Source organism: Aegilops tauschii, chromosome 4, assembly GCF_002575655.3.
Source record: "Aegilops tauschii subsp. strangulata cultivar AL8/78 chromosome 4, Aet v6.0, whole genome shotgun sequence".
Lineage (NCBI taxonomy): Eukaryota > Viridiplantae > Streptophyta > Magnoliopsida > Poales > Poaceae > Aegilops > Aegilops tauschii.
The window spans coordinates 140,586,126-140,607,812 of NC_053038.3; the positions used below are offsets into that span (position 1 = coordinate 140,586,126).

The window sequence follows — 21,687 nt, forward strand, 5'->3', positions numbered from 1 at the left end:
AGATTTTGACGGTAGTGTGGCGGCAACGACGGTGGGCAACAGCTGCCGACGGGCACCGGCGGTGGAGCGTGTGGTTGGTGTTCCACGCACACACAACAGGGACGCCACACGCACTACACTACGCCGGGTACTGTGCCGCCGCCGCGGTGTAGCCTCCCAACTGAAGCTGTCCTCTAATGACGGCGGAGTGGCTGAGCGACGATGACGGACCGGTGCCATTGGCGATTGTGGGAGAAGCAGACGAGATAAGCTACAGGGAGGGAGGAAAAAATGCGACGCAGGACTCACCGGCCGTGAGGGTTTATATAGCAGGTCGGTAAGCATTGGGATTTTGGGTGATTCAACCGAGTCGGGTGGGAAGCTTGCGCGGGAACCTGCGAGGTTGCGCGGGAACGGGCTCACCGACGATTCATTGGCGCCACTTCGAGCCACCATTTGGCCAAAAGAATGCCCCCGCGAGCTGCGCAAGCTTGCGCTGTAAGCCGTCTGCGGCAGCGGGGTGACAAGACGTGCAACAGGAGGACAAAAGGACACGTACACATATGGTTAATACAAAAAATGTTAGCGATTTAATTACCTACTATACCCCCGTCCTGGTTTATAAGTAGGATTTAACTAATAAAATATGAATGCATCTCGCCAAAGATTATATCGTTGGATTCGTATTTGAACATAGTTTCTAGTTGTACAATTTTTGTAACATGCATTAACACTATTTTGGTTAAATTCAAGGTTATATACCAGAAAGCGCTTGCCCGCGACACACACGGCTTATTCCATCACAAACAGCTGGGATGGATCAACTGTATGCCACGTATCGCACATGCAACTCTAATCTGATTCGTGCTAGATGTCTCCGGCATCGCTCGCATAGTTCATCTTATTTGCCAAGTATCACTGTGCTGGCCTCTGCTCGCGTCCCTCGGCAAGCTCTGCTCACCGTTAGGCGCCGCAGCACGCTGTGCTCGCCGTTAGGCACTGCAGCGCGCTCTACTCGCGTCCGTCGGCGCGCTCGGCTTGTGGACAGCTTTTCCTTGCGTGTTCAACTGCTATATGCATATATATATGGTTGCTCGCCGTTGAGGCGACCGCAGAGCGCTCTACTCGCGTCCCTCCGCGCGCGCTCTGCCAGTGGTTGGGCGTGCGCATGATCACGTCGGGGGCCCCATATGCATACGGTTGCGCCGCACGCGTTGCCACACGATGCAGTTACGTGCGGCACGATGGAGTTACGCACTGCAAATTATAACTGCCATTAGGGCCTGCCTATATTCCTGGCCGTCTGGCTTCCCCTTTACTTCCCGCAGCCATTATAACCTTAGTCTCTTCAACCTTTCGGTCGCGCCCCACAACACAACAAGCACACCCACGATGACACATAGAGAGGGGATGTCTAGCGGCGCTCCAATGGAGTTGGCAAGCATAAAATGGAGACCCACGCGAGGGAGATGGATCTCTCGGTGGTGTACACCATCGACCCGGCCTTGGTGGACGACTACATCAACAGGGTAGAGCAGTTGCTTGCTCGAGACAAGTACAAGGTGGTCGGCATCGACCTCCAGTACACCGCCGGTCATCCCAACATAGATCAGAAGGCTGTCATCGCCCAGTGGTGCGTGCGCCATCATGTCCTCATCTACCACTACTGCATGGCCACAGAGCCTTGAGACGGTTTCAACAGGTTTGTCAACAACACAGACTACAAGTTTGCCATGGTGGAAACCACCGAGGATGTAAAAGCGCTCAGGGTTATGGGCTTGGCCTGCAAGAACCTTGTCGAAATCCATGAGCACTACAGGGTCTGGGGCAGCACAAAGAAGGACTCCCTGGTTGAACTCGCCTCGGCCATCATCGACCCCTACTACGAAAAGATGAAGTAGGATGCCAAGAGAACCAGTCCCGTATCTTGGCACAAGGTCTGGATGCGACAACTGGATGAACCTCACCTCAGGTTCATGGCCAAGAGCGTCAGATCGTTGACATGAGGAAGTGCCTCGTTACCCAAATAGATGAGCCCGGTTCGAGCCACAAGCAGAGCAAGCGTCAAAAGAAGTAGATGATGATCAGATGATCGTTTATGCTAGTTAATCATGCATGTAATATATAGTTTACTTTATTGGTGTGTGGAAATGTCATGTGTGTAGTAGCCACCTATGTAATTATGCATGTAATAGTTTACTTTGGTGTGTGCAAATGCCATGGTTGTAGTAGCCACATATGTAAGTGGATGTTTAATTTGGTTATGTAACCATGTCCTTATAAGTGTGTGTATATATATATGTTGTTGTTCTGTATGCAATCCCATCGCACAACACACACGTCTTATTAGCAGCAACCGTCTGTGTTATTATCAGTCTTCGCACACATTTCTGATTACAGACCTGTTTGCCGCGTATCACACACATCTTGTTATATTGAACCGTTTATGTTCTCTTGTCTCAACACAAACAGTTCATCCGAGTGAACTGCATGCCGTATATCACACACACCTCGATCTGGCTGACTGTTTCTTCTGTGTTTCCTAATCAAAAACAGTTCATCCGAGTGAACAGTATGCTGTATATCGCACACACCTTCATCTGGCTGCCCATTTCTTTTGTTCCTCCTCATCGCAAACAGTTCATTGAACTGAACCGTATGCCCTGCATCACACACACAACTAAAATCTGAACCGTGTTTGATGCATCCTCCATCGCAAACATTTTGCACCTTTTTTGACGGTTTTTTTACACCACTGTTTGCGATTATTGCATCGCACACAGTTTCGTCGAAGGGTCTCTGATTGTAGTGCCGCGTTTGCAGCATCCTGCAGTAGTGTTACCATCTTTAATAGTACAAGTATACAACTCTGGTTCATCATTCTTTATTTGGTACTTATGTAATTCTTGATCATCTGTACCTGTGAACCGGATAATGCATTGGTTGTTTGAACCTGATGGATATGAATAAAGCTGTAGCATAATTTTGAATTCACATTCGGTACAATTTTAAATAGCAGCAATTAAATTAGGGTCAAATTACGCTCTGCACATCGTTATGGCACACACGGTCGGTAAAACACAAATGTGTGTGATATACACCATAATATGACACGGTTCACAGAGAGGAAACGTGTGCGAGCATGCACACAGTTGCCGTTTGCAAAGCGTGTGTGATGTCGGACGATATCACAAACGGTGCAAGAAAACTAACTATTTTTGATAGTTGCTTTATCATACACGATTTACAATCATGAATTGTTTCGGATGTGGTACCCATCATAAACGTTGCACCACAGAATAGCGTGTGCGATAGTTATCATGTACAACACTATTACGATGTTTCGTAATCCTATCCGACCCTCATACGATGATTAGCTAATCTTATTAATTAGTTATGTCATATGGTTCGGGAAAAGTGAATGTGTGTGATTGACTGCTTATCAGACACGTTCTATAATCGTGCACTGTTAGTGATGGGCCGTGCATCGCAAAGGTAGCACTGATACGTCTCCAACGTATCAATAATTTTTTATTGTTCCATGCTATTATATTATCCATTTAGGATGTTTTATATGCATTTATATGCTATTTTATATGATTTTTCGTACTAACCTATTAACCTAGAGCCCAGTGCCAGTGCCAGTTTCTGTTTTTTCCTTGTTTTTGAGTTTTACAGAAAAGGAATACCAAATGGAGTCCAATTGACGTGCCAATTTTCGATGATTTTTTATGGACCAAAAGAAGCCCCCGGTGTAAAATAGTTGGGCCAGAAGAGTCCTGAGCCCTCCATGAGGGTGGAGGGCGCGCCTTACCCCCTGGGTGCGTCCCCCTGCCTCGTGGACGACTCGGAGACCCCCCTGACCTGAGACTGACGCCAAAAATTCCTATAAATACAGAAACCCCCAGAAAGAAACCTAGACCGGGAGTTCCGCTGCCGGAAGCCTCTGTAGCCACCAAAAACCAATCGGGACACTGTTCCGGCACACTGCCGGAGGGGGAATCATCACCGGTGGCTATCTTCATCATCCCGGTGCTCTCCATGACGAGGAGGGAGTAGTTCTCCCTCGGGGCTGAAGGTATGTACCAGTAGCTATGTGTTTGATCTCTCTCTCTCGCTCGTGTTCTTGATTCGGCACAATCATGATGTACCGCTAGCTTTGCTATTATAGTTGGATCTTATGATGTTTCTCCCCCTCTACTCTCTTGTAATGGACTGAGTTTTCCCTTTGAAATTATCTTATCGGATTGAGTCTTTAAGGATTTGAGAACACTTGATGTATGTCTTGCATGTGCTTATCTATGGTGACAATGGGATATTCACGTGATCTACTTGGTGTATGTTTTGGTGATCAACTTGCGGGTTCAGTGACCTTGTGAACTTATGCATAGGGGTTGGCACACGTTTTCGTCTTGACTCTCCGGTAGAAACTTTGGGGCACTCTTTGAAGTACTTTGTGTTGGTTTGAATAGATGAATCTGAGATTGTGTGATGCATATCGTATAATCATACACACGGATACTTTTATCATTAGTTACCTTGCTATTTTTATATTTTTCACATTGGAAAAAACTATATCTACCATCCATATTGCACTTGTATCACCATCTCTTCGCCGAACTAGTGCACCTATACAATTTACCATTGTATTTGGTGTGTTGGGGACACAAGAGACTCTTTGTTATTTGGTTGCAGGGTTGTTTGAGAGAGACCATCTTCACCCTACGCCTCCCACAGATTGATAAACCTTAGGTCATCCAGTTGAGGGAAATTTGCTACTGTCCTACAAACCTCTACACTTGGAGGCCCAACAACGTCTACAAGAAGAAGGTTGTGTACTAGACATCAAGCTCTTTTCTGGCGCCGTTGCCGGGGAGGCTAGGTAAGCGGCACTCATACCCCGTCAACTAAGCTCTTTTCTAGCGCCGTTGCCGGGGAGGTGAGTGCTTGAAGGTATATCTTTAGATCTTGCAATCGAATCTTTTAGTTTCTTGTTTTATCACTAGTTTTGTTTATAAAAGAAAACTACAGAAAATGGAATTGAGGGTGCCTCATATGCTTCATCTTTTTAATATCTTCCATGAAAATGATGGAAAGGAAAATTGTGCCCAGGTGCTAGAAGAAGAATGCATTAAAAAATTTGGCACTAAATCTTTCAATGATGAGCTTGATTGCAATGTTGTTAGTATAAATTCCTTGAATATCCATGATGCTAATGATATGCAAAGCTACAAGCTTGGGGATGCTATGTTTGATGAAGATGATATTTTTTGTCCCCCAAGTTTTGATGAGCAAATTTATTATAATTATAGCATGCCTCCTATTTATGATGATTATAATTATGAAAGTGGATTTGGATAGGTCATGACTTTATTTAGTGATGAATCCACTATTTCGGAAGTGGTTCCAATTGATTATGAGAACAAAGTTGCTATCTATGATGATTATTGTGATGACATGTATTCTATAAAGAATAAGTATAACCATGAAACTTGTCATCACGATTTTAATTTTCAATTGGATAATGCCTCACATGATAGTTTGCTCCCACTACTATTCATTAGAAGAAATTTGCTTATGTGGAGAGTAATAAAAATTCTATGCTTGTAGATCATGAAAATAATGCTTTATGTGATGGTTATATTTTTGAATTCATTCATGATGCTACTGAAAATTATTATGAGGGAGGAATATATTCTTGTAGGAATTGCAATAATATCAAGTTTCCTCTCTATGTGCTTAAAATCTTGAAGTTATGCTTGTATTGCTTTCCTATGCTAGTTGATTCTTGTTCCCATAAATTGTTTGGTCACAAAATCCCTATGCATAGGAAGTGGGTTAGACTTAAATGTGCTAGTCATATTCTTCATGATGCTCTCTTTATGTTTCAATTCTTATCTTTTACGTGAGCATCATTGAAATCATCATGCCTAGCTAGGGGCGTTAAACGTTAGCGCTTGTTGGGAGACAACCCAATTTTATTTTTGTTCTTTGCCTTTTGCTCCTGTTTAGTAATAGATAATATATCTAGCCTCTGGTTAGATGTGGTTTTATGTTTTAATTAGTGTTTGTGCCAAGTAGAACCTTTGGGAAGACTTGGGTGAAAGTTAATGCGATCTTTCTGTAAAAAACAGAAACTTTGCGCTCACAAGATTAGCTGTCATTTTTTTACAGAAGAGTGATTTTAAGTTGATTATTTTTGCACAAGATTAATAGACAAATTTATAACGTCCACCAATTTATTTCAGAATTTTTGGAGTTACAGAAGTATTCGTGAGTTACAGATTACTACAGACTGTTCTGTTTTTGAAAGATTCTGTTTTCTATGTGTTGTTTGCTTATTTTGATGAATCTATGAGTAGTATCGGAGGGTATGAACCATAGAGAAGTTGGAATACAGTAGGTTTAACACCAATATAAATAAATAATGATTTCATTACAGTACCTTAAAGTGGTGGTTTATTTTCTTATACTAACGGAGCTCATGAGATTTTCTGTTGAAGTTTTGTGTTGTGAAGTTTTCATGGTTTTGCGTAAAGATTTGATGGATTTTGGAATAAGGAGTGGCAAGAGCCTAATATTGGGGATGCCCAAGGCTCCCCAAGGTAACATTCAAGGACAACCAAGACCCTAAGCTTGTGGATGCCCCGGAAGGCATCCCCTCTTTCGTCTTCGTTCATCGGTAACTTTACTTGGAGCTATATTTTTATTCACCACACGATATGTGTTTTGCTTGGAGAGTCATTTTATTTTCTTTTGTTTTGCTTGCTGTTTGAATAAAGTACCAAGATCTGAAATTCTTAAATGCTAGATAGTCTTCACATATTTGCATAATTATTCGACTACTCATTGATCTTCACTTATATCTTTCGGAGTAGTTTGTCATTTGCTCTAGTGCTTCACTTATATCTTTTAGAGCACGGCGGTGGTTTTATTTTGAAGAAATTAATGAACTCTCATGCTTCACTTATATTATTTTGAGAGTCTTTTATAAAAGCATGGTAATTTGCTTTGGTTATGAATTTAGTCCTAATATGATGGGCATCCAAGAGGGATATAATAAAACTTTCATATAAAGTGCATTGAATACTATGAGAAGTTTGATTCCTTATGATTGTTTTGAGATATGAGGATGGTATAGAGTCATGCTAGTTGAGTAGTTGTGAATTTGAGAGATACTTGTGTTAAAGTTTGTGAGTCCCGTAGCATGCACGTATGGTGAACCGTTATGCAACAAAGTTGGAGCATGAGATATTTTTTGATTGTCTTCCTTATGAGTGGCGGTCGGGGACGAGCGATGGTCTTTTCCTACCAATCTATCCCCCTAGGAGCATGCGCGTAGTGCTTGGTTTTGATTACTTGTAGATTTTTGCAATAAGTATGTGAGTTCTTTATGACTAATGTTGAGTCCATGGATTATACGCACTCTCACCCTTCCACCATTGCTAGCCTCTCTAGTACCGCGCAACTTTCGCCAGTACCATACACCCACCATATACCTTCCTCAAAACAGCCACCATACCTACCTATTATGGCTTTTCCATAGTCATTCCGAGATATATTTCCATGCAACTTTCCACCGTTCCGTTTATTATGACACGCTCCATCATTGTCATATTACTTTGCATGATCATGTAGTTGACATCGTATTTGTGGCAAAGCCACCATTCATAATTCCTTCATACATGTCACTCATGAGTCATTGCACATCCCGGTACACTACCGGAGCCACTCATATAAAGTCATATTTTGTTCTAAGTATCGAGTTGTAATCCTTGAGTGGTAAATAAATAGAAGTGTGATGATCATCATTATTAGAGCATTGCCCCGTGTGAGGAAAAAAGAGAGGCCAAAGAAGCCAATGAAAAAAGGAAGGCCAAAGAAGCCAAACAACAAAAAAATAAGAGAAAAAGAGAGAAGGGACAATGCTACTATCCTTTTTCCACACTTGTGCTTCAAAGTAGCACCATGATCTTCATGATAGTCTCTTATTTTGTCACTTTCATATACTAGTGGGAATTTTTGTTATAGAACCTGGCTTGTATATTCCAACAATGGGCTTCCTAAAAATGCCCTAGGTCTTCGTGAGCAAGCAAGTTGGATGCACACCCCCTTAGTTTCTTTTGTTCAGCTTTCATACATTTATAGCTCTAGTGCATCCGTTGCATGGCAATCCCTACTCACTCACATTGATATCTATTGATGGGCATCTCCATAGCCCATTAATACGCCTAGTTGATGTGAGACCATATTCCTCCTTTTTCTCTTCTCCACAACCACCATTCTATTCGACCTATAGTGATATGTCCATGGCTCACGCTCATGTATTGCGTGAAAGTAGAAAAGTTTGAAAATTCTAAAGTATGAAACAATTGCTTGGCTTGTCATTGGGGTTGTGCATGATTTGAATATTTTGTGTGACGAAGATGGAGCATAGCCAAACTATATGATTTTGTAGGGATGAACTTTCTTTGGCCATGTTATTTTGAGAAGACATGATTACTTTGTTAGTATGCTTGAAGTATTATTATTTTATGTCAATATTAAAATTTTGTCTTGAATTTTATGGATCTGAATATTCTTGCCACAATAAAGAAAATTATATTGATAAATATGTTAGGTAGCATTCCACATCAAAAATTCTGTTTATATCATTTACCTACTCGAGGACGAGCAGGAATTAAGCTTGGGGATGCTTAATACGTCTCCAACGTATCTATAAATTTTTATTGTTCCGTGCTATTATATTATCCATCTAGGATGTTTTATATGCATTTATATGCTATTTTATATGATTTTTGGGACTAACCTATTAACCTAGAGCCCAGTGCCAGTTTTTGTTTTTTCCTTGTTTTTGAGTTTTACAGAAAAGGAATACCAAACGGAGTCCAATTGACGTGCCAATTTTTGATGATTTTTATGGACCAAAAGAAGCCCCGGGAGTAAAATAGTTGGGCCAGAAGAGTCCCTAGCCTTCCATGAGGGTGGAGGGCGCGCCCTACCCCCTGGGCGCGTCCCCGTGCCTAGTGGACGACTCGGAGACCCCCCTGACGTGAGACCGACACCAAAAATTCCTATAAATACAGAAACCCCCAGAAAGAAACCCATATCGGGAGTTCCGCCGCCGCAAGCCTCTGTAGCCACCAAAAACCAATCGGGACCCTGTTCCGGCACCCTGCCGGAGGGGGGAATCATCACAGGTGGCAATCTTCATCATCCCGACGCTCTCCATGATGAGGAGGGAGTAGTTCACCCTCGGGGCTGAGGGTATGTACCAGTAGCTATGTGTTTGATCTCTCTCTCTCTCTCTCTCTCGTGTTCTTGATTCGGCACAATCTTGATGTACCACGAGCTTTGCTATTATAGTTGGATCTTATGATGTTTCTCCCCCTCTACTCTCTTGTAATGGATTGAGTTTTCCCTTTGAAGTTATCTTATCGGATTGAGTCTTTAAGGATTTGAGAACACTTGATGTATGTCTTGCATGTGCTTATCTGTGGTGACAATGGGATATTCACGTGATATACTTGATGTATGTTTTGGTGATCAACTTGCGGGTTCAGTGACCTTGTGAACTTATGCATAGGGGTTGGCACATGTTTTTGTCTTGACTCTCCGGTAGAATCTTTGGGGCACTCTTTGAAGTACTTTGTGTTGGTTTGAATAGATGAATCTGAGATTGTGTGATGCATATCGTATAATCATACACACGGATACCTGTGGTGACATTGGAGTATCTTGGTGACATTAGGGTTTTGGTTGATGTGTGTCTTAAGGTGTTATTCTAGTATGAACTCTAGGATAGATCGAACGGAAAGAATAGCTTCGTGTTATTTTACTACAGACTCTTGAATAGATCGATCCAAAAGGATAACTTTGAGGTGGTTTCATACCCTACAATAATCTCTTCGTTTGTTCTCCGCTATTAGTGACTTTCGAGTGACTCTTTGTTGCATGCTGAGAGATTGTTATATGATCAAAGTATGTTATCCTTGTTGAGAGAACTTGCACTAGTGAAAGTATGAACCCTAGGGCTTGTTTCGAAGCATTGCAATACCATTTGTGTTCACTTTTATCATTAATTACCTTGCTGTTTTTATATTTTCAGATTACAAAAACCTATATCTACCATCCATATTGCACTGGTATCACCATCTCTTCGCCGAACTAGTGCACCTATACAATTTACCATTGTATTGGGTGTGTTGGGGACACAAGAGACTCTTTGTTATTTGGTTGTAGGGTTGTTTGAGAGAGACCATCTTCATCCTACGCCTGCCACGGATTGATAAACCTTAGGTCATCCACTTGAGGGAAATTAGCTACTGTCCTACAAACCTCTGCACTTGGAGGCCAACAACGTCTACAAGAAGAAGGTTGTGTAGTAGACATCAAGCACCTCAGAATACCGACTGCGATGGTAATACCAACGCACACGAGTAGCAAGGCTTGAGCGTTTGGGATATTAGATATATCCCAAACAGTTGTGTGAAGAGTTGCGTTTGGGATAGGTGCAGGCATCGCATACAATTTATTCTGGAAAACGTATGCATTCCTACTCCCTATCCCCGACGGTTTCTGGGTCATGTGGGAAGGACCCCTTATCGCCCACACTCATTGGGCAACGATTTAAAATGTCGTCGCTGAAAGGGCGTAAAAACCGTTTGTATAGCACCTCATTGTACCAGTGAAAACTTTTGGTGTTTCCGTTATTAAATAGATACTTATGTACCTAGAAATGATTTTCAGAAAAAAGAGCAAACTATGAGGCAGTTGTAGTTCAAACTTGACCCACTTCCTACTAAATCGGCGGTAATTTTTATTTTTCACGAGAGGTGGATCGAAGCTTTTGACACGCAACCATTTGGTCAATTGTACATTAAATATGACCTAATATTTAGAAAATTGATTTGCTCCAATTTTGCCACAAATATATGGTAGGTCCTTCACAAAAAAAACTCATTCCGAGCACTTGAAAAATGGAAAATGATTTTTTCTGGAAAAGAAAATGAAAACTTCCTTAGGCAACATTGTTTGCCATTCCAAGATGCACCCTTCTGCACAATATGAGATCATTTGAACAAACTATGCCATGAATGTGGCCATAAGATTGATCATTTCGCTTGAAAGCCATGAATCTTCACGCATGATAGCTCATTTCTGAGAACACTTTTAGAAATAATTACTGTATTACAAGTTTATTATTTTTCCTGGTAACTTGGTCACATATAATGACACAATGAGAAGGTTTTCCATTTTTTTGAATTTTTCATGCCCATCTCAAAATGCGATCAAAACGGAGGGCACGTCCGATCCTAGCTAGTGGTTGAATCTTGGAAAAAATTTGATGTTTCTCTGATTAAATAGATACTTATGTACCTAGAAATTATTTTTGGAAAAAATAAAGAGAAAACTATGAGGCAGCTGTAGTTCAAACTTGACCCACTTCCTACTGAATCAGCAGAAATTTGTCTTTTCACGAGAGGTGGATCAAAGCTTTTGACACACATTTGGTCAATTGTACATTAAATATGGCCTAATATTTTAGAAAATTGATTTGGTATAATTTTTCAACAAATATATAGTAGGTCCTTCACAAAAAACTCATTTTGGGCACTCAAAAATTGGAAAATTCAATTTCCATGTAAAGAAAATGAAAATTCCTAGGCAACATTGTTTATCATTCCAAGATGCAAACTTGTGCAAAATGTAATGTCATTTGAACTAACTATGCCATGAATGTTGCCATAACACTGGCCATTCGCCTTGAAAGCCATAGATTTTCGTACATGATAGCTTGTTTCTGAAAACACTTTTTCAAGAAATTTGCCATAGTCCAACTCTGTTATTTTTCCTGGAAACTAGGTCACATATGATGACACAATGCGAAAGTTCTTATTTTTTCATTTTTCTGAATTTCTTATTCATGTTTCAAAATGTGGTGAAAACGACGGGCATGATCGTTCGTAGCAACGGGTTGAATCTTGTAAAAAATTTGGAGTATCTCTGATTAAATAGATACTTATGTACCTAGAAATGATTTTTGGAAAAATATAAAGAGCAAACTATGAGGCAGTTGTAGTTCAAATTTGACCCGCTTCCAACTAAATCGGCGGAAATTTGTCATTTTCACGAGAGGTGGACCAAAAGCTTTTGGCACCCAAAAATTTGGTCAACTACACATTAAATATGATCTAATATTTTAGAAAATTAATTTGGTCCAATTTTGCAACAAATATTTGGTAGGTTCTTAAAAAAACTCATTTTTGGCACTCGGAAAATGGAAAATGAGTTTTCCGTGCGGAGAAAATGAAAAATTTCTTAGGCGACATTGTTTGTCATTCCAAGATGCACCCTTGTGCAAATATTTGGTAGCTTCTTCACAAAAAAATCATTTTGGATACTCAAAAAAATGGAAATAAAATGCTGACATGACTTTGCACATTATTTTTATTCGATTAGGACCAATTTTAGATGGTCATAACGTCGTACACGCGTACTGCATTCTGATTGGGCCATACCATCTCACACGGATCATGCATCAAACACCATTGGATGCTCCCGGATCCAATGGCTGCCCTCACCCCCTGTCACACCTCTCCCCCCAACCCACAGCCCTGCACTCCTCTCTCCCCCAAGCTCCAATCCACAGCCTCGCACCACTTCTCGCCGCCACCACCACCGATGGGCCAGATTCCGCCAGATCCCGCCCGATTTCGGCATTCTCCGATGGCGCCCAACACACCACCATGACCTCCTCCCTATGCTCCTTCCTCCCATCGGGCCAGATACGGCGCGCGCGTCCTCCGGTGGCCAAGCTCAACCCTGCCCAATGGCTAGGGTTGTGGCTAGCATGTCACCGTCGTGGCTTCGGTGACTTAGGTGAGGCTCTCCACTCCTCCTCGTGACATCCCTCCCTCTCTTCCTCACCTCTTGTCGTCTCCCTCGCAGATCTGACCCTCGGGCGTCGCATTGACGATGAGGAGCTAGGGACCTGGCTCCCCCGTAGAGCCACATGAGCGATGCGTCCATCCCTGGGAGGCAGCCGGAGTGGGACACCGACAAGATCTGGTGAGGTGAGAGGGACGAGGGGGGTGCATGATCTTGTACTCATGCTAGGCAGAGAGGAGGAAGATAGAGGCGAAGAGCACACTCTCGACGAAGGAGACAAACCCCATCGCTGGACTCTGACTCGCCGCCATCGCCGCTGCTGTCCCTCCGCCTCGAGCTCCCCGCCTGTCACCCCTGATTCGTATCTCGCGATGAGTCCTGCCCTTGTATTGCTCATCTAGGGTTAGGACGACAGCATAACACCATCGTGGATGGGGGTGGAGCCCGATCCTCCACTGGAGCATGGACCGGACGTGCAAAAAGTGGAGCCCTACATGAATCTTTCGTCGATCTGGCTGCTATGGTCAGGATAACCACGAGGTGAGTACGTCTACATGACAACTCGTTGGCTATGCTCACTGCCTATTCTTGAACTCAATTGAGTTAGGAACTCCAGTAGTGATTAGTATACACATGAACCTGATAAAACGGTCCTTGATATGATGGAATTACTAGCATTTGTCTGGGTTTACACTGTTGTGCCTAAATTACTATAAGTTGCTTGTAGCTAGCTTTGGGGCCTTCCCCAAGAACACAACAGAATAGAACACAAGTGCTCCAAAAAGGATCAATTATGAGTTCCTCAGTGCTCAAGCAAATCAAATGAAGCAGCAATGTGAGTGAGTGCTTTCGGCTTTGGTTCCTGCTTCCTCTAGCTTGCTACTAGTTGTTGCCTCTTTTTGATTTATTTCTTTCAGTTTTAGTTTCAGGTTTAGTTGGAGCTTCACCCTAAAAAATCCATCGGCCGCACCTAGCAGGACAAGATTGGTGTCTTCTTCTTAGTGCTAATAATCAAGGTACATACAGTTGGAATTTGTTATTAGCTTTTTTGTATGGTCATTTTGACTCATCTATGTACGCAACAGTTTAAGCAGTGATGCCTTTCAATGTTGATGTTCATTAACACACGATTATTTGGGTTGGCTTTTGACCATGACTATTACAGTTCCAGTTCAGTTCAGTAGGGAAGAAATCTAACTATTCCTCAATCACATTCTACTGCTACTGTTTGTAGATAGCTTTCTAAAAGTCCAACAATCGGCTTTATGTCCTGCTTGCGTCGAAAATGAAATAAAGTAGCTGCTTTCAGCAATAAGCATGATTGTGAAGGGGGCACCACACCGTACATCACATTATTAGTTTACATATTAGTCGAGCATGCAAGTGGCACAATCATGCGTTAGATCTTTTGCTCGAATTGAGATAAATATTGTGGACAAATGTCAAGTACATATTTGTTACTTTATATTCTCGTCCTGTTTGTACATGCTTTCTGGCAAATGTTATGTTAGCTAATTTGAAGATAGCAGTGAGTGCTAGTTCTTAATATTTCTTTTCAAAACTTGAAGGGACAAAATTATAACACCTTCCTTTTATCCCTCGCAACTCCTTCATAATTTTAATTTTTTGTCCCCATGTTGTTGTTTGTATTTGAACAATGCTTGTTTTTGAGCTCCTGTCGCTTTAAGCTATTGTAGACCTATAATTATATCTCAAGCATCTGGGCTTATATTACTTTCCTGGAACAATCGATTGCCAATTCTGGTTTCCATGATGCAATCTCGGTTCAGTGCTACTCCTTGATGCAAGTGCACATTAATGTTGTTGAGGATGATGTCTCATCTACGGTAGTAAGTGACTAGATTCAACAGGTCAGTTATGTAATATCATAGATATTACTTTTGTTAAAGCATCTCATGGGAAATATCATGGTTGCATATTTTTGCCATATCAATTTGTGTGCAATACCCTAGACATTGTATCCTGATTCTGAGATGCTAATGAGGGCAGGTGGTTCTTTATTCTATCAATGACTCAAACATGTTGCTTTACCTACATATCTGAGGATATTAAACCACTAACATATTATTGAATTATTTTTCTGTGATCAGTTGTATCTACAACCATTCTGGTATTGTTAGTTATGGGTTATTTGATTCTGTTCATATATATAATCAGTTGCTGTTGTGCATAAAATTCCAGGATCTTTGCGTTTAAGTTCTGGTTGTAGTGTGATCTCACGTTGTACATGCCCCTATGTTTAGTAAGATTAAATTGCTACTATTAATGATGAATGGTTGAGTCTTTAAATTTGAAGAAGCACCTACTTTCTGGTGTTGTGGTGTTTAAAACTGATAATTATGATGCATTGGTCCACATGGCCTTGTTTTTAATGCATATATATATATATATATATATATATATGTAGGACATCACTATTATAATCCCAGGATTAGAATAGTTATTTGGATCACAGTAGCCCCTATATAGGGCCCGATGGACCCCTCCAGAACTTCCCTGAACTGCCCGGCCCAACCAGACAGAATCCCACCCGACCCCGAGCCGCCCCAACAGGATCCACCTGATCCCCCGATCCTGAGCCGACCCACCCCCCTCCTGGCCGCTCCTCCCCTCGATCCTCGACCTCCTCCCCTCCTCGCCGCCGATCTTCACCGGATCCGCCGCCTCCCCCCGTCTACAGCTCCTGGCCGGCTAGATCCGCCGTCTTCCCTCCTTCCCCAGCTCCTGGCCGGCCGGGTCCGCCACCTCCCCTCCGTCTCGAGTTCCTGGCCGGCCACCGGCGCGGGCGAGCGAGCGATGGTGGACGCCGACGCGAGGGAGCCCGCGTCGCCTGGACACAGCGAAGCCGCCATGGACATCAGGAAGCCGCATCCTCGTCCCATCGTCACCGCCCGAAGCCTTGGCAGACCAGATGACGGCCCCGACTCAAGCTACGGCGAGTGGCGCGACCAATGGAGCAACTCCTCCGCGGAGGCGGCATCTTCTGCGCCCTCAAATTCAGCGGCAACAATACATGAACTACTCCCAATTTTTCCTTCTTCTTCAATCTTGCCTTCTCTGACCTTCTTGCTTCGTGCAGATGAACTTCGCGCCCCCTGCAAGACATGGATTGCCATGGAATTCCTCTCCTACCTCCACGACAAATTGTTCTCAAGGTGGCCTATCAGCTGCTGGAAAAAGGTTGGCTGAACTTCTAGCCAGGGTATGGTTGAACTTCTTCCTTCCTTTGGTTTGTTATTTGCTTACAGCTATGTGAAGTTCAGGTGGTGTGTGAGCATCAGTCCAGGCTACAAAAGCTTTTTTAAAATCTGCCTGCTTACAGCCATGTGAAGTTCTGGTAGTGTGTGAGCCTCAGTCCAGGCTACAAAACAGCATTGTAAAATCTGCCTGCTTACAGCCATGTGAAGTTCAGGTAGTGTGTGAGCATCAGTCCAGGCTACAAAAGCTTTTTTAAAATCTGCCTGCATTCACATGTGGAAAAGCCATGTGAAGTTCAACTAGTAAGTGTGCTAGAGTTACAGGTTGGTATGTATCTAGCTCTGTGCAAAAATAAATAAAAGGAAAATAGAACATGCATGTGATATCACATGAAGGTCGGGTTGGTATGCACTAGCAGTCCAACCATTCAAACTCATGAAGGTTCAGGTTTTTTAACTATAGACAGTATTTCCCCTTTGCAAAACAAGAAGTTCAGGTTGTGGAGAGTGCTCAGTTCAGGTACATGTAAGTAATCAAATATTGTAGAATTAAACAGGATGTGACGTTCATTCTGTGAAGGGTGCTCAGTTCAGGTACAAAAGTATTGGCAGATGCTCAGCTCAGTGCATAGTGTGATGGCTCTCCTAGGGGGAAAATATGTACATGAACACCACTTTTATATGAGAAGTTCAGGCTATGAATAATGCTAAGTTCAGTTACAAAGGTATAGGCAGATCTAACTTGTGTGCTAATAGACATTTTTTCTTTTATGTCAGCAAGACGAGAGATGCATGAAGAAGCTTAGAAGTTCCCAGCAGCAAGTATACAATCCAAAGCCTGTACGCGTTGCACCACCCCCTCAATGGGTCACACCTCAAACGCACCAATAGCATTACCAACCTGCTCCAGACCAAAAATGGATGACACCCGAAACACACGGAGACTTCCAAGATGCTGGATCACAGCCCTATCCGCACAACCTTGCGCCTCCACCTAATTGGGTGATGCCGGAAATCCCCCGCGGATTCTGTGTATCCACCGTCAGACTCCCAAGCACGCCGATGGAGGAGGGAGTTAGCTCAAGTCATGCGTGTAACTCTGGAGGTTATCCTCGTGTGCCTCATCAATGCCAAAGCGAAGCAACTAAACCGGATCCCAGGACAAATCCAACAGCAACACACACACGGAGGAGAGTGCTCTGCACACTACCACCGTTGGATCCTGCTGTTGCTGCTACAAGTCAGAATTGTACGGGGCATAAGGTAGATGGATTGCTTCACAAAACAAAAGAGCAAACCAAGACCAGGATCGCAATACCTCCACAACCACCTCAAGCAAAAAAGGACACAAACAAGAGAGAGGCCATCTTCATCCCTCCTTCCTCCTCGTGATCCAGTGCTGCATCCTGCTATGATTACTCCGCCGTGCCCCATCCCAGAGGGACAGCAGCCGACACCGGCGGAGTTGCGATCATACACGCACGTAAGTGAAACAAAAAATATTTATATACGCATCTTGTATTATCTGCAAATTTTCCGCTCCCTCCAGGATAACAGGTTCATAAACTGCATTTTAACGTGCTGTTTTGATTATTTTTTTCTTTTCTGCAGATGCCGGATCTACCAGATTATCTAATACCAATACTAAAGATGCGATTCAAATATGTAGAGAAAGCAAGGGAATTTTATAACAGATACGCCAGACACGCTGGTTTTGGAATCAGGAGGACGGGGGGAAATGACAACCACAAGTATTTTGTTTGCGCCTTCCAAGGGATACACACATCTTCTGTTTCAGAGGCCAACAGGAAGCGAAACAAAACATCGCAGAGGACGGGCTGCAATGCAAGAATGAGGGTGAAGGTGCAGGAGGATGACACATGTGTGGCAGTGGACATTGAGTACAATCATAATCACAAACTCATGCAAACTGATGACATGCTCGTATTTTTGCACTCACACAAGAATTATGACCCCACTATTTTGGAGTACATAAAGGTCCTGCAGTACCATGATGTCAAGCACACAACAATCATGTCCATGCTATCTGAAAATGAAGATGGAAGCTACGTCCTAAGCATGACCGGACGAGACCTACTAAACCAGTAAGGATTCAAACACCCACATACTGCAATGTAAAATAGCATCCTAGCTCACAACCCTTTGCTAGCAAAAATAACAAATGCATGTTTGCATGTGATTTGCAGGAAAGCCATGAATGCAAGGAAAGATGATTTGGGTGATGTATTGAAACTTGTTTCATTCTTCAAAGACATGAAGGCGATAAATGATGAGTTTTTCTATGACATCCAAGTGGACAAGGACAAGTCAATTAAAAACATTTTCTGGTCCAATGCAAACTGCCGAGGAGCCTATCAAGACTTTGGCGATTGCATAACATTCGACACAACTTACAAGACCAACAGATTTCATATGCCTCTGGGAGTGTTTGTTGGAACAAACCATCACTTGCAGTCAATGATATTTGTTGTTGCCCTGATAAGAGACGAAGATGCAAGTCATTCAAGTGGTTGTTCGATACATTTGTACGGTGCATGAACAACAAGCACCCAACTTGCATTCTAACAGGTGAGTTCAAAAAAAACCTCTTCAAGTTTCATCATCTTTTCAGTCTATGGGTCTGTGTTGGGTACATTGGTTTTGTCTGAAAATAATGTAAAGAATGCAATTCAACCACTGTTAGGACAGAAGTCCAACTAGCAGTACAAGATAGCAAAATTATCTGTCACATGTTTAGAAAAAAATTAGTTATGAATGTGAAGTTCAAATACATGAATCATAGAAGTTCAAGGACAAAGCTGTAAGATAAATATATGTAGCATGTTCAGAAAAATATAGTTATTTATGTGAAGTTCAAGCACTGCTACCACAGAAGTTCAACAACAATGCTTTAAGAAAAAAATTGAGTGTGACACTACTAGTTTGTCCTACTACTAACTCTGAAGTTCAAGCACTGGTACCACAGAAGTTCAACAACAATGCTTTAAGAAAATTTTTGAGTGTGACACTACTAGTTTGTCCTACTACTAACTGTGAAGTTCAAGCACTGGTACCACAGAAGTTCAGCAACACTGCTTTAAAGAAAAAATACATGTGACATTCTTAGATACCATACTGCTAGATGTGATGTTCAAGTACTTGTACAACATAAGTTCACCATCAGTAAAAAAAGAATCAAGTTTCATTTTTTTAATTCATGCAGACCAATGCCCATCAATGGCGAAAGCTATACCACAATCATTTCCAAACACCGTCCACAAGCTATGCCTTTGGCACATCATGAAGAAGTACAGAGAATACCTCGCGTTGCTGTACAAAAAGTATAAAACATTCAAAGAGGAGTTCACAGCTATATTAAACTGGTCGTTGATGCCAACGGAGTTTGAAGATGCCTCGGCTGAACTCGTGCACAAGTACAACCTGGAGAACGACCAGATGATGATGCAGCTCTGGAGTGATAGGAAGATGTGGATTTCAGCATATTACAAGAACATTTTCTGTGCTAGAATGACTTCCACACAACGAAGTGAGAGCATGAACCACGTGCTAAAGAAAGGGTTTGTCAAGGGGTCCCAGAACCTACACAAGTTTGCTGGGCGGGTCAATGCTTGCATACAAACTCGGATGCAGAAGGAGAACGAGCAAACAATGACCAGCATGGTATGATGACAAGTACAAAACACCCCTATCATGTTCTGTTTACCTTCAACATGTGCACTTTGAATTTTAAAAAATGAAACCCATGACTCTGCTTCGACTAATATCTCACTTTTTGACATGTGCAGAACAATCCTGTGACAAAAACAACTTACGGCTACGAGGAAGACATGTATATCAAGTACATGAGAGCCGTGTACACCGAGATGAGGAATAGGATGAGAAAAGCCACGCTATTTCGCGCAAAGCGTACAGCAGAGCCCACTAAATACCTTGTGTACTACCACAACAAGCCTGGCCATGATGATGAAGAAAGATTTTCCTGGTCAAAGCATGAATTCCAGGTTGTAGCTGACCCAGAGAATGAAATATACGTGTGTGAATGCAAGCTCTGGACACACACAGGTGAGCGAAAAAACAAACTCATTAAATAGCTAGACTAGTAGTATCATATCAAAATTTATGAAACCCATTGTTGGCTCACAAACTATGTATTCTGCATTCATCACAAAATGCAGGCCTGTTCTGCCTTCACATCATGAACATACTGGACTACCTCAAGCCTGACAAATTTCCAAACAAGTATATCCTCAAACGGTACACAAAGACTGCAAAATCACAACCAACCTTTGATACAAGGGACTACAACACAACCACATCGGATGGCAGCTCAAGGCTATCGAAGCAAGACATCTTGCTGCAGCTGAATTTGATGGTTAACAAGAAATCGATGAGATGTAACCAGCAATATGACAGAGCCTACTATGTTCTCAAGAGGCTCGTGGAAGAGCTTGATGCAATACATTCAGCAAATCAAGCAGGTGCTGACGAAAGGATGGCTGAAGAGGACGCTAAAATTGAAGATGACCTTCATTATTATGCAGCTGAAATGCTCAACACCGCCGCTGAAGCCAACCAATGCAAGCAGGGTGATGGCCAATCAATGGAGCAGCGACAGCAAGAGACGATGAAACTGCGGCTATATTCTGAAACAAAGGGTAGGAAGAAAATTACTGCATCAAAGAAAAGTGACAAGAGAGCTCAAATAAAGGCACCACCTGTAGGAAGAGTCGTCATGCTCGATGAGAACGGAGTGCCACTTGGACACATGAAATGTTGTGTGTGCAACCAGGTTGCGGGACACAACAAGCTGACCTGTCCAACACTCTTGGAAAGAAACAATGCTGAGGAGGTGAAGCAACTCAAATCTCAAAAACAGCAGCCCAAAGTTATGGAACAAAAGAAGGGAGCACACCCAAAGAAAGCAAGCAGCGGACTTTGTAGCATATGCAAGGAGTATGCACCACATAATGCAAGAACATGCCCGAAGTGCGCAGATGTTGAAAAGACAAGCAAAAATACAGAGAAGAAACATAAAGCAAAACCGAGAGCCATCAACAAGAAAGTGGTGGAAGATGAAGAGGAAGACGAAGATGAAGACACCGTTGAAAAGAGGAAGAGGACGACGAAGAGGAAGAGGAAGACGACGATGAAGAGGAAGAGGACGATGAAGAGGAATAGGTACATGTCAAGCAAAAACCTCTACCACCAAAGCCTAGGAGGAGCGCAAGGCTGATGAACAGTTAGAATAGGTCAATTAACACAATGCAAACTTATGTCATGTCAATGTGCAGAATATTATGTCATCCCCTGGTAATATACACTGTGAAGTTCAAGTAATATTACTGCAGAAGTCCTGGTATGTTATGAGAGGAAGTGATGTGCTGGTGATGTATTGCATGAAAGAGCAAGCAGTAATAAATTGAAAAATATACATTGTGAAGTTCAAGTAATATTACTGCAGAAGTCCAGGTATGTTATGAGAGGAAGTGATGTGCTGGTGATGTATTGCATGAAAGAGCAAGCAGTAATAAATTGAAAAATATACACTGTGAAGTTCAAGTAATATTACTGCAGAAGT

The 21,687-nt window shown here is 42.4% G+C and overlaps 1 protein-coding gene across 1 annotated transcript; it reads left to right on the forward strand.

Moving 5' to 3' along the window:
- The first annotated feature begins 19,325 nt into the window (after positions 1–19,325).
- LOC120963314 (protein FAR1-RELATED SEQUENCE 5-like) lies at positions 19,326–20,954 on the forward strand. The gene is made up of 4 exons (XM_040387924.1): positions 19,326–19,769; positions 19,895–20,171; positions 20,285–20,794; positions 20,899–20,954. Exons 1-4 carry the CDS (start codon positions 19,326–19,328, stop codon positions 20,952–20,954), a joined length of 1,287 nt encoding a protein of 428 aa, XP_040243858.1.
- Positions 20,955–21,687: the final 733 nt, after the last annotated feature.